Source organism: Pezoporus wallicus, unplaced genomic scaffold (assembly GCF_028554395.1).
Source record: "Pezoporus wallicus isolate ANWC-B61680 ecotype Strahan unplaced genomic scaffold, APGP_CSIRO_Pwel_v1 contig_8839, whole genome shotgun sequence".
Lineage (NCBI taxonomy): Eukaryota > Metazoa > Chordata > Aves > Psittaciformes > Psittacidae > Pezoporus > Pezoporus wallicus.
The window spans coordinates 516384-528476 of record NW_026641258.1 but is presented as its reverse complement, the minus strand read 5'-3'; the positions used below and the strand labels follow the sequence as shown (position 1 = coordinate 528476).

Here is a 12093-nt window from a genome sequence, read left to right as displayed (position 1 = left end):
GGCCATAAGATATTCACGGAAGACTGACCTGAGCACCTATCAGGCTGGCAACTGCAAAAGAGCCCAGGTCATCTATTTCTCCTATAGGCACCATATGGGGTACCTGGCAAGTCATTTACCTTGCTTTCCCCACCTACAAAACAGAGACAGTATCTCCCTTCCCAAGAAAGGTGGGATGACCTTGTTGAAAGCACTTTGAGATCTTCATGCTGAAGATGAAGTAGAAGGTCTGAGTACTACTGGTGCTATGCTGACTATAAAGATCATCCTGGAACTGCAGTGAAGAGCAAAACCAAAAGAAATTAAAATGACAGAATTTCAAGTTTAGAGAGCTGGCAGGACAAGAAACACCCTGAAGAATGACAGTGAAAATCCTTAGGAAAAATATCTCTTTCCTACACAGCAGACTCAAAATCAGTAAATAGGATGCACTCCCTGAAATCTTTGGTACAAAGAAAACTGCTTGCAAAGCCACAGGAAACAATGAGGTTGTCCACTTACTGAATGAACTGAAGTCCTTTCTCTATTTCTTGCTTCCTCTTCTGTCTCTCCATTATAGTTGCTGCAGAGGAAGAAGAAAAAGAAACAACACAAAATGAGTCATTTTAGGTCTTGCTGGCAATTAAGCAGCACAGCATTTTGTGTGTGCCTGAATTTACTACTAACAAAATGTTCCAGACCAGATGCCCTGAACACCGAAGTCCATGATTTATCCACACTGCAGATACAGAACAGCAAGCAGCTCAGTACCAAGTGTCTGCTTTTTCTCACATGCCACCATGAAGATACATGGGCAAAGAGGAATTACTTCAGATTGAGCTCTCTACTTAGGCTGTCAGTAAACAAAGCAATGTGAACCAACTGTTATCATGGCTGCCTTCTAGGAAAAGGGAAAGAAAAAAAAATCAGCATTTCCTCTGCACTGGCAGGCATTTCAGGAATTTGTGCTCGGCCCCTCCCATGATAAGGAATTCTGACCACTATTTATCTGGGCCAGATTTAAACTAGTTTACTGCAGGATATATGAAACAAGTCATCTATATACTGTATACAGAGACATATCACAAAGAAACATGTGAAGGAAAGAGATTGAACTGCTTGCCGTGGGCCACATAAAAGGGCAGCCATGAATCTATGTAATGGGAGTTCCATGACGAAAATCAACAGGCAAGAGCAGCACAGACTCGAGAATGTTCCTACCCAGAGGGAACAGAGCCCCATCCTACAGTGTTTGAAATTGGAGTGGGCAGTGCCTGAGGATGGCTCAAGAGAGAGTTATCCTCACTTAGCCAGGGACACAAATGGGCACAATAACTTGTCTGCGTTTGACCAAATCCAGTCTGGGTCTCTGTAAGCACAGACAAATAAGTAGAATGATTGAGCCATTTTGGAATAATATCCCTTTTCTCAACTAAAATGGGTTTGAATTATACCACTAGATACATGAGCTTCATCCCCTGCAGTATGGAAGCACATCTTGGAATGGCTCCCCTAGACATCTCCCCCAGGCCTGCCACACAAGAAAAGGATAAAGAAGGGTAAATGGCATCGCACTTTGAGGCAAAATACAGTCGCTGGCAACAGCAAATTTCCCAGTCTTGCCACCAACCAGCTGTGATCACAAGCAATACTCAGCATTTGAGGGATGGTAACTTGTGGACAAAGGTAGCAAGCACACAAGCACTGAGATAAGATGGAGCTAACAACACTGTGCCTTCCCAGCCTGGGACCACCTCTGAAGAGACCATGAGAAAAACAAAAGTAATTTCTCTAACTCTATACTACAGCAGCTTTGAGAGCATTATGGCCTGGCTCCTTTTTACATTAAGACCATCCCTGTCATTTTAAAGTATCTTACAGTTACCTATGGCACATTCAGTCTGGAATAGGGTGAAGGGACCTTTAAAGTACATGAAAATCAATCCTGACAACTCAGCAAGCCCTTATTGATCGTGCTCTGTGCCACGCAAAATGCAGAATTGTTACCTGACCTTTACCAAGAAGGAGAGTTGGGGGAAGGGGGAAAGTTAGGAGGAAGGGAGGAAGCAAAAGACCAGAAAGAAGTGGTAGCACAATGAAGCAATAGCTTGAAAGTGACACTGTGCCGTTTGTAAGTCATCAGACATTAAATCTGAGAGCAATCTGGTCCAAGCAGCAGGCAGAACATTTTAAGCGGCTGCATTTGGAACAGGATGGGCAGTGCAGCAAGAAAGTGAAAGCCAACAGACAAGGTGAGTGATGATCAGCACCTCTACAAGGGCTTTTAACAGAAGCAATGGAGAAGAGCAGGTAGACTTCAGTACTACACCAACAGAAGGCCTGGAATGATTTATAAATAGCCTGGATAATGAGCAATCAGGAAGAAAGAAGGAAATTTAGCAAGGAGACTGTGAGGTTAATATGATCACTAACACTACAGGCAGACAGGCTTGAGGGGTAGAAAAAGAGACAGAGATAAATCATTTGATATTTCTCCTTGTATGAAACTCTGCAAAGACAGAAGAAGTAAGAGAAAACAGACAAGGTGAAAGAAGCAATAGGAATCATTTCCACATAGACAGCACTGAAAGGCACAACAGAGGACAGAGCAACCACAAGCACTCCAGGAGAACTGAGGGCTATCAGAGGCAATGGTGGGGAAAAAAGCTACCATAAGAAATTACAAAAGATAAACTGGGTTGGAAGGGGAGAGGGCAAAAGAGTAAAGCTGTCTGGCTCTTGGGTGCACTAACAGGCTTGAAATATCTCAAACAGCCTCCCCTTGAACCCCATCCATATACCCTCTGCCCATGGTCCATGAGCTCCATTGCAGCTCTGGTCCAGGCATACTGCCTTGTCTGAGCTATACTGTACGTGGACAAGTCCTCAGTCCTATCTCCTGGACAAACCTTGGACCTACACTGTAGGCAGCTCGCCTCCAGTCCTGTCTCTGACATCATCTCCTACTGCTGGACTTGCTGGGTGGACCCAATTCACCATCTCATCTTCTTTGGGAATGTTGAGGGACCCCTCCTATCAGCATCTTGCTCTGCCTGCACTCTTCAGATGTGGTAGGACTGTACCCCAGTTACTGAGGGCACTGCTGGTGGCTATCAGCACCTTCAGCTCCTAGCTTGTCTTCCCTGGAGGAGCAGCCCTGCTCTTGCTGCTCCCTGACATAAGCCATGCCAGAGAGAACAAAAGTCAGGGAAGCAAAGCGGCAGCCCACAGATCTGCTGAAATGGGAAGACTGTTGGTGACTGTGGGGACAAGAGTTAACACTGGCTAGTCACCACAAAGATGATGGCTGCACTCCAAAAATCCTGTGGCACACCTTCACAATTCTGTATGTCCACAAAACAGATCACCTTGAAAAGCTTCTCATATGCACAGCCTACCTCAACCTCTGCTTCTGAGCTCAACTTTTAAAACACTACTGCAGGGAGGGGAGATCAGTACCTGTTCTCACCCCAATGCTACCCTCACCCCACTGCTAAAACACCACAGGACCTAGGCATGGGTTACAACCAGAGCTAGTTACTGTTGCTTCCCCATAGAGAAGGGCATTCAAACCTTACTGACTAAAACCTGGAGTGGAGCCAAAGGACTACAGGGAAAGGCTCCAGAATGTCTCTTTCCTAGAGTTACCCAATTCTTCTTTCCTGCTGGAGCTCCCTTCTGCTTTTGTTCTCCTCACCACCATTGCCACCGCAACCAACATGCGTATCTCTATCCTTGCTTCATGTGGATGGCTGACCAAGCTGCTCCATCTCTGTTAAGTCCCACAACAATACCCCCCATTAAAAAAGCCCTCTGTGCTATGCATGCCGTTTACTCTCTGCAGTCCTACCCTCATCTTCCACAGTGAGTATTCTGCAACTGAAGACCCTCCATTGCCTTCTTTAAACATAAACCAGAAGCTTAATCACCCCTCTAGACTGTTGCTCCCTGATACAGCCCTGAATTCCCTTCCCCTGAATTCCCTTCCCCTTTCAAACGGGTGACCAGCTTTCTCTGCTGAAGCTCTGTCACACCTTCAAGCTTATGTCACGACTTTGCACATAAGGCTCATCCCTTCATGACAACACCCTCAAAATGCACACCACATGCTGCTGCCCTAACAACATCCTTCACCTCTCCTCAAGCAGCAGACCTATCCCCTGCTCTGCCTGCCCCACCACTGCTGGAGCCTACCATTTGCACCCCTCCATTTGCTCCTCACACCTCTTCCCTGCCACCCCACCAGCAAACTTCTGTCTTCCCTCATTGCTCCAGCCTCCTCACTGTGTCTCATTTGACCCTCAGACCAAGCCACACACTGGTTACACCAGCAAACCCAACACACTGCCAACCACCTGTACATGCAACACTTCTGCTGCACACCATTCCACAGGTACAGCATAATTAATTTTAAGCACAGAGCCTGTTTAGCTTTTGTTTTCTCAGTCTTCTGAATATTTTCAGAAACACAGTGGAAAACGTTAAATGAAGCAGTACATCGAAGCGCCCTCCCCCCCCCCCCCCCAAAATCTGTCTGTCTAGACTTGTCTGCTCAAACCACCAGCAGAGTTTTAATCCAGAGTATTTATATCCACGCTACAAAGTTCCTATCCTTTCAGTCCAGAGATGTTTGTCCTCTTTGGTCCAGCATCTAGAAAGGACTTTATTCAGAGTTTGTCAATGAGTTACAAACTACTTGCCAGACAGAAGTGCTGCAGACAGGCAAAATGGCTTTCTTGCCTTGAGAAGGAAGCACAAGCCAGTAAATACGGTGACTCAAGCACAAACTGATACGCTCTACGAGACACTATGAGATGAACCGAAAGTCTAGAATTTACCTTATCAAGGACCTGGGTGTTATTCCCAACCCTGCCAGAGCTGAATTTGTGCAAAGTTTTTCACACTATATTTCTGGGATGGCAACGAGTTCACACTTGATGTTCTTCCAGGCTTTGAGTATAACATTTCAGCCAGAAGTAAGTGCACCAAGATGCAAGTGGCAGGTTGTAGAGCTGAGACAGGAGCTCAGCCCCAGGCTGTGTGTGCTCTCCTCCAGGCAAAAGACTCCAGGATGTACTAGTCTACAACATGAGAGTCTTTCACTGGCTGCAGTTCGGCCACCTCAGCGGTGCAGCAGAATGGGTCTGCAGACTCACATCAAGCAGGGGACAAACCACACAGCCCGCTACAAACATGAGCTCTACTTGCTCCTGCAGCTGTTCTCTGCCAAGCCCCACTGCCTGGCCTTGAACACTTCTCACAGCCATCAGCTCTGAGTCCCCACCACCACAGTGTGCCCACTGGGTCCGACAACCCTGCCCGTCCACACACAGGCCACCCCAAAGCACCTCCGTGGCCACTCTCCCACACCGCAGCACCCCACTCTTGCTCCACAGCACTCTCAGGGCAGCTGATGCAGGTGCCACCAGCTTCACCCAGCGATACTTCCAGTGAATGCAGGGTGAGGTGGTGACAAACCCCTCACCCCCAGCTGAAAATAATACCGAAAGTACTGCAGGCCACCCTTCCTCCTGCCCCAGCCCACTGGGCCCTGCAGCGTGAGGAGAGCGTGGTGGAGTGACGCTGCCCACCCCTCGGCCCCTTGATCTTGGTTCCGTGCCCACCTCGTTTGAAAATTAAATCCCGGCGCTGGTTCCCACACGGGTGTAGCGGGAAAACCCGCTCGCCTCCTCCCCCCACCCCCAGCACTAGGCCGCCGATCCCCGGCCTTGCCTAGCGGCCGCCGCCACCAAACGCACCACCTCGCCCGGCCGGGGCGGAGAGGGTCCGGCGGCGCCCTCCCGCACCCACCGCGACTCGGCCAGGCGCCGGCACCCCGGCATCCCCACCACCCCGGCTCTGCTGGGAGGGGTCTCCCGCGGCAGGAGATACACAGGCTTCCCCAGGAAAAGGAAAACAAACCGAAACGTACTCTTCCTCCTTCCCCACCCCCCATCCGCTTAAATAAAAATCACACATTTCCAGGAGCCTGGGAGGTGGCTTTAAGATTAAAAAAATCCAAAGATGACCTCCCGTGCCACCCGGAAACTGAATAAAGCATTAAAGAACTGGGGGGGGAGAGAAGGAAAATAAAATATCCCACAACCTTATTTGATAAACTTTACAAGCCCCAAAGGAAGGGTTGCATCTGAAAAGCTATTTCACAAGAGCTTCTCTGCTGCTTCATGGGGTTTATACCAAACAAGAGGGGGAAACTGCAGCCTAAATAAAGACGTGAACACAGCACTCAAACCTACAAACCACAAACAGGCACAGACGCAATTAATACCAAGTTTTTCATATAAACCCAGGGGCTTTTCCCCCAGCTATCCACTTTTAGACTAGTGCCACATTTTTTTCCAGGGGGTGGGATTAAGATCTCTGACAGTTATTTTTTTGCAAACCCCACATTTTTGGCGGAAGAGAGGGTTTGCTTCAAAATCTCACCCATATTATTTTTCTTTTTTTTTTTTCGAATTTGCAATTACACAACGTTTCATCCATGCAGCTATTTGAAACCTTTACTTTCCAATGAAGCAACATCCAGATTTTCTCGTTTCTCAAGTCCACCCCTTTCTACATACACAAACACATCCACACACAAGACAACTGGTTTAAGACAAAAATAATCCCCCCAAAATAATAATAAAGGACTCACCTCTCCTTGGGTTTTCCCCCCCACACTATGTATAAACTTTCCGTGATAAATGGTATTGTATTACTAGAGATATTATTAATGTATTATTACTAGAAGTAATAATAATAGTAAGTGCTATTTAATTACAGAAGGCAGCATTCTGCTTCTGGATCGGCTGCCCCTGCAGCTCCCTCCATGTGCCTCCTGATCTCTTTACTTTCATTTCCAGGTCTCGCTCTCGCTCGCTCGCTCTCAGCTGCACCAGCAAGAGAAAATGCCTCCCTGCATATCCTCTGGGCCCTAGAGGCTCCCGCTTTCATTACAAAAATTCACAGATTCAGCCCTTGTGGTTGGTTTTGAGATTCTTTAAGGTGAATTAGGCTTTAAAAAGGTATATTAAAAAAAATAAAAATACAAAAATGAAAGTGTTTAAGCAGTCGAGGCTCCGTTCTTAATTTTAATGCGACATTTTTCTTCTTCCTGTTGTCTTTGCTGATGTACAATATACACCCCAGGAAAAAGCAAAGCTGCCTCTGCAGAGGGATTGCATGCATGTGAAGCGCAGCAATGAACTGAATTACAAGACACCCCCCTCCCCATGGGATTATAACATACGTGAAGCAGTGACCCTGCTGCCCACCCATATATGTTTGCTGGAAGGTGGCCAGAGCTATCACTTATGGCAGAGCAATTATCTGTTCCAGCCAGACCTTATGTATTCCACCCCACGCTGCTGAGGGGGTCCCTGTAAATAAGATCTTCTGCAAACATAAATCTTTAGGTGGAAAGGAATATGCAGCGTGTGTGTGTGCATATAACATTTTTATTACATACCACTGTGTATTATACAATACACGTATATGATATATATGTATATGCATATGGATTTTTATATCTGTGTTTACATATATGAGTTTAGGCACTTCTTTGAACCAGATTTTTACCTTGTTTTCATCCCAAATCCCTCAATATTTGCAGAATGTTCACTGAATCCCCACAGCAGCCCATGCCAGCAGAGCCCCAGGAATGAGTTGCTGATGGGAAGTGGGGACCCAGCAGCACATTGTTGTGTCATGGGGTATGGTAGTGAAGACAGACATCCACTGATGGCCTTAGACCAGGATTCATCCATCCCTGCCCAGCTACACTACTATTAACTTCAAAAAAACCTCTGAAACAAGTTTCATGGGGGTTTTAGCTTCCCTGGTAGGATAGGTTATTCTCTCCCTAAAGGGTTCTGTCTACTGTTAGGTCTATCATCTCCAAACTGACACTGGTTTAAATTATTACCCCTTTTCCAATGTAATCAGTGACATGTTTACTCCTCGGCATCCTGCTTCTTGTATTTACAGTGACCCAAGAGAGTGTTGCTTTGTGCTATGCAGCTAAGCAATGCCAACAAGATTCAGAGGCAGGTAGAAGATATCATCTGAAAGCGTACTAAACTTGTTTAATATTTTAAAAGTTGATCAGAAAAGAGAAGGCTATTATACTGAGTAGGACTGGCTTCTGTCAGCTCTGTCAACACAATTAAAAGATAATTTATGAATTATATTATGAATATACATTATTGCATAATGTACCATATGACACTGGAGAGCACTGTCTTCTGCTCTTCACAATATATAATCACATTGCTTTTATTTTTTAGATATTATGATCCAAAGATTGATTGACACAAGCAACCGTTGTGTTACAATAACCTTGTTCTGACATGAGAAAAAACACAGAAAACTTTTGTTCATTAAAAACTGACAGTACATGTTTTTCAGATTGCACTAAATTCCAATTTAGGCAATAAAGATCTGCCTACCAAGACACACCCTGTGACATGAATTACATATAATGAATAAAATCATAGAATGGCTTTGTTTGGAAGGGACCTTAAAGCTCACCCAGTTCCACCCCCTGCCACAGACAGGGACACCTTCTACTAGACCAGGTTGCTCCAAGCCCCATCCAACCTGGCCTTGAACACTGCCAGGGATGGGGCAGACACAGCTTCTCGGGGCAAGCTGTGCCAGTGCCTCACCACCCTCATAGTAATGAATTTCTTCCTAATATTCAATCTCAGTCTCCCCTGTTTCAGCTAAAAGCCATTCCCACTTGTCCTGTCACTACCTGCCCTTGTAAAAAGTCCCTCTCCAGATTTCTTGCAGGTGCCCTTTAGCTACTGGAAGGCTGCTGTTAGGTCTCCCCTGAGCCCTCCCTTCTCCAGGCTGAACAAGCTGAACAATGAGTAGAGTCTAAGCAAGCTGGGCCTCTGCTGTAGAAGCTGCTGAGCAAAATATACATGAAATGGTGGGCCCTGTCAAGGGGTGTCTTTGGACCAGGAAAAGTAAACATGGGTGAGACCTGATATACCCCAGACCACATGGGGAGGGCAGCCTCACAGAGCCCTTATGTACCAAATGATTCACAGAGCCCAAGACACCTACAACTCTGCACACCTCTGAAAGGCAAGACATCACAGCTGGGGGAAAGAAGAGGGCTTAGGAGTTGCTGGGAAAAAGAGGAGCAAGCCAAAAGCCAAAAGTCTACACACAATTAAGAGTTATACTGGAAAAAGCAGTAGTGTTTAATTCAAGAGCATTCATTTACAAAACTGCATTTCCTAATTCAATGTCATGTTATGCTTCCCTCCAGTCCTATATCCTTTGCCCTGTAAGACTGAGAGATGTCCTGCAAGGTCATGGTCCAGCACATACGGCTCCTCTCATGAAACATCTTTCCTCAGTGGTTAGCACAAAGATTTTCACCATTTGCAAGAGTGGTTATTGAGGTCTTGTGTGTGGGAAGTCAGCAGAGCCAGAACACCACCAATCCCTGCTACAAAATACTCTATCATAAAAATTACTTCGATTTGTAAAGCTATTCCTGTAAGGAGAATAAATGTATGGATCTATGCTACACTAGCACAGCACAGCTTCATTCAAATTCCAACTGCATCCACAGTTAAAGACTTTATTCTCGCCCCTCCAGCCCATGTTAGTATTAGTATTTGGGAGGACAACAGAGAAGGGAATCAGATATATTTTATATGATTCTGTTTATTGATAAATATTGTGAAGAGCTAATAACAAATGCCAAATTCCTTGCTTATATTTTCAAAGTTCAAGCTCCTTCTTGAGGTTACACTCATTTATTCCCTTATCTGCTCTGAGTTTTCTCGCAGCTTTATGCTTCTCACATACAGCCATAATCTAGTCCTCGTCTTCTTGGTTTTCTTCAGTTGCAAGAGAAACTCCTCTTATTATTTTTGAGCTAAATTTTGTTCAGGTTTTCCATCTGGTTGCTGTACCAACTTATGGCTTTTATTCTCTCAGCTGTCATGCTTCATAAAGAAACTTCATTGCTTTTTGTATTCCCCTTGAACAAAGGTGGTCTGTCATGCCATTCAACCTAATGCTGTCTCCCACGTCACTCAGCATTGCCAATTACTGACAATCTTGTGTTGGGTCCATATAAGCATTTGATATCATTTCTTAAAACTACAGTTTGGAGAATTGTGAGAGAATAAAAATGCCTCTTGTAATGTCTTGGGACTAAATGGCAGAATAATTCCAGGCTATTACTGACCTCAATACCGATCTCACCAGGTACTGTACTTGTCACATGAAATGTACCTGTATCAGTGCCTGTAGATTGGAACTCAGAGAAGGGATTGCCTCAAGAGGACCTGTGCAATCACACTGCAGTAGGAAGGTTTATACACAGCTCACCTTGTCCCACCAGATGTACTTTTATCTCTACACTCGAGAAGAAAATGTCACACACAACATACACACCAAGCGGTCAAGCAAACCGGTGCTTTTTGCATCCTGAAGTAGGAATGACTGCGCACTACCGGATGAAACGCTTTCCTTAGGGAAAAGGCTCGACAGTAACACCTAAGTATGAGATCTGCAGAGACAGTATCTAAATAAGGCTTCACAGGAAAAGGCACTCGTATCTCATCTGTGGGTATCTTGTAAGCCTTACAGAGCAACTCGGAGCTCCTCTAGCCACATCCTCCCTCAGCCACTGCTGTGAAAGAGGCCTGACCACACACCCCAGATCCACTCGGTCCTCCGACGCCGGTGGCACGGCTGCCTCGGAGCCCAAGCGGCAGGAGCAGTGTTGGCCGAGCGCAGGGACAAGGGCCGGTGTCACACAGACTAGCTCGAGCCGCAGAACACAGGTACAACAGCCAAACCCCGGTCGCCCCCCGGCACAGTGACTCCGCGCGAGGCATGCCGGATACTCCCCTCCTCCAGGACTACACATCCCGGCGTGCCCCACGGCTGACGCCGCCGCGACGTCACGCCGCACAGCCAATCCAGCAGCTGAGAGCAGAACTGCCGGCGTTCAAATCCTCCGCCTCCGCCACCCGCCCCTCACCCATCGTCCCCGGCGGCAGCGGCGGCGTGAGCGTTTGTGCCGGCGACACTCTACCGCCCTTCCCGGCTGGGCGGCAGCCGCATCGTTAGGTGAGGCGGCAGCCGCCTGCCGCCGCGGGGATGGGGGGCATCGGTGCCGCGGCCCGGGGCGGCGGGGTCCGTTAATGGAGGCTGTCGGGGTGGGGCATCGTGGCTGGCACTCGGCAGCGTTATCGGCGGAAATGGGGAACCCTCAGCCGTCACCGGGGCTCGCTGCGCTGGAGACCGGTCCAGGGCCGGCTGGAGGGTAACCTTGGGCTGTCACCTAGCGCTCCTGGGTGGCCGGGGAGCAGGGCAGGCCTCCGCCTAGGGTAGCGCAGCAGGTTGCCGCTGTGTGGTCTGTTGGCGTGGATAAAGCGTTGTAATTAAAGCAATTCCCGTTTTGGTTTATTTTTTTTAGATCACCGGGCAACATACAGTTTCATAGATTCTTTAAGTAACAAGAAAACATCTCTCCAGGTGTTTCCAGGCTGTGGGTGTAGTTGCTAAATGTACTAACTCTTCAGTTTTTATTATGATCTCTTTAAAGCTTTTTCTCTGGAAGACGTAGCAGTTCAAGAGACTTCTGGTAGGTTGACAATTGGGTGTGGTTGGTGTGCTTGCAATAAAACGTGCTTCAGGATGTGATGATGAATTTGTATGTTGAAATTGGGCAGTAGCCTGTGTGTAAGTTGAAGAAAGTAAAAGGGGATTTAAGAGAAAGAGAAGCAAAGGGTGTGAGTACACCTGTAGAGTATTGAAGAGCATCAAAGTAGAACAGAACTAATTTTTTAAGCAGTAGAGTGATGAGGTATTTAAAAGTAAAGCTAATAATTGAGCTAGGTGAATAGTCTGAATTCTTTGGATCCTAGCTTTTGTTCCTGTTTGGTAAAGCCTTCATGGGTGACAGGATGTCCTCTTTATTCCTTCTTGGTGTTGGATTGGCAGATGTTAGAAATGTCCATCAGTCTGGTGTCTGTGTGGTAAGAGTGGAGTAAGTTGTGTGAGCATCTTTCTACTGGCAGCACTTACCTGACATGACAGTCATCCTAGAAAAGTGATGTTGATAACCTTAGAGAT

General features: G+C 46.6%; 1 protein-coding gene across 7 annotated transcripts in view; it reads right to left on the bottom strand.

Moving 5' to 3' along the window:
• The window catches only part of ZC3H7B (zinc finger CCCH-type containing 7B), a 49466-nt gene extending 42585 nt beyond the window's left edge, over positions 1 to 6881 (bottom strand). For 3 of the 7 annotated variants that reach the window (XM_057422774.1, XM_057422779.1, XM_057422775.1), the window contains exons 1-2: positions 6638 to 6881; positions 502 to 562 (exon numbers count right to left, since the gene is read on the bottom strand). In XM_057422774.1, the coding sequence (XP_057278757.1) occupies positions 502 to 554 (53 nt within the window). In that variant the 5' untranslated portion in view covers positions 555 to 562; positions 6638 to 6881. Of the gene's footprint in view, positions 1 to 501; positions 563 to 6637 lie in introns of those variants that run through there. The other 4 variants (XM_057422776.1, XM_057422777.1, XM_057422778.1 and 1 more) reach the window with 4 other exon arrangements.
• Positions 6882 to 12093: the final 5212 nt, after the last annotated feature.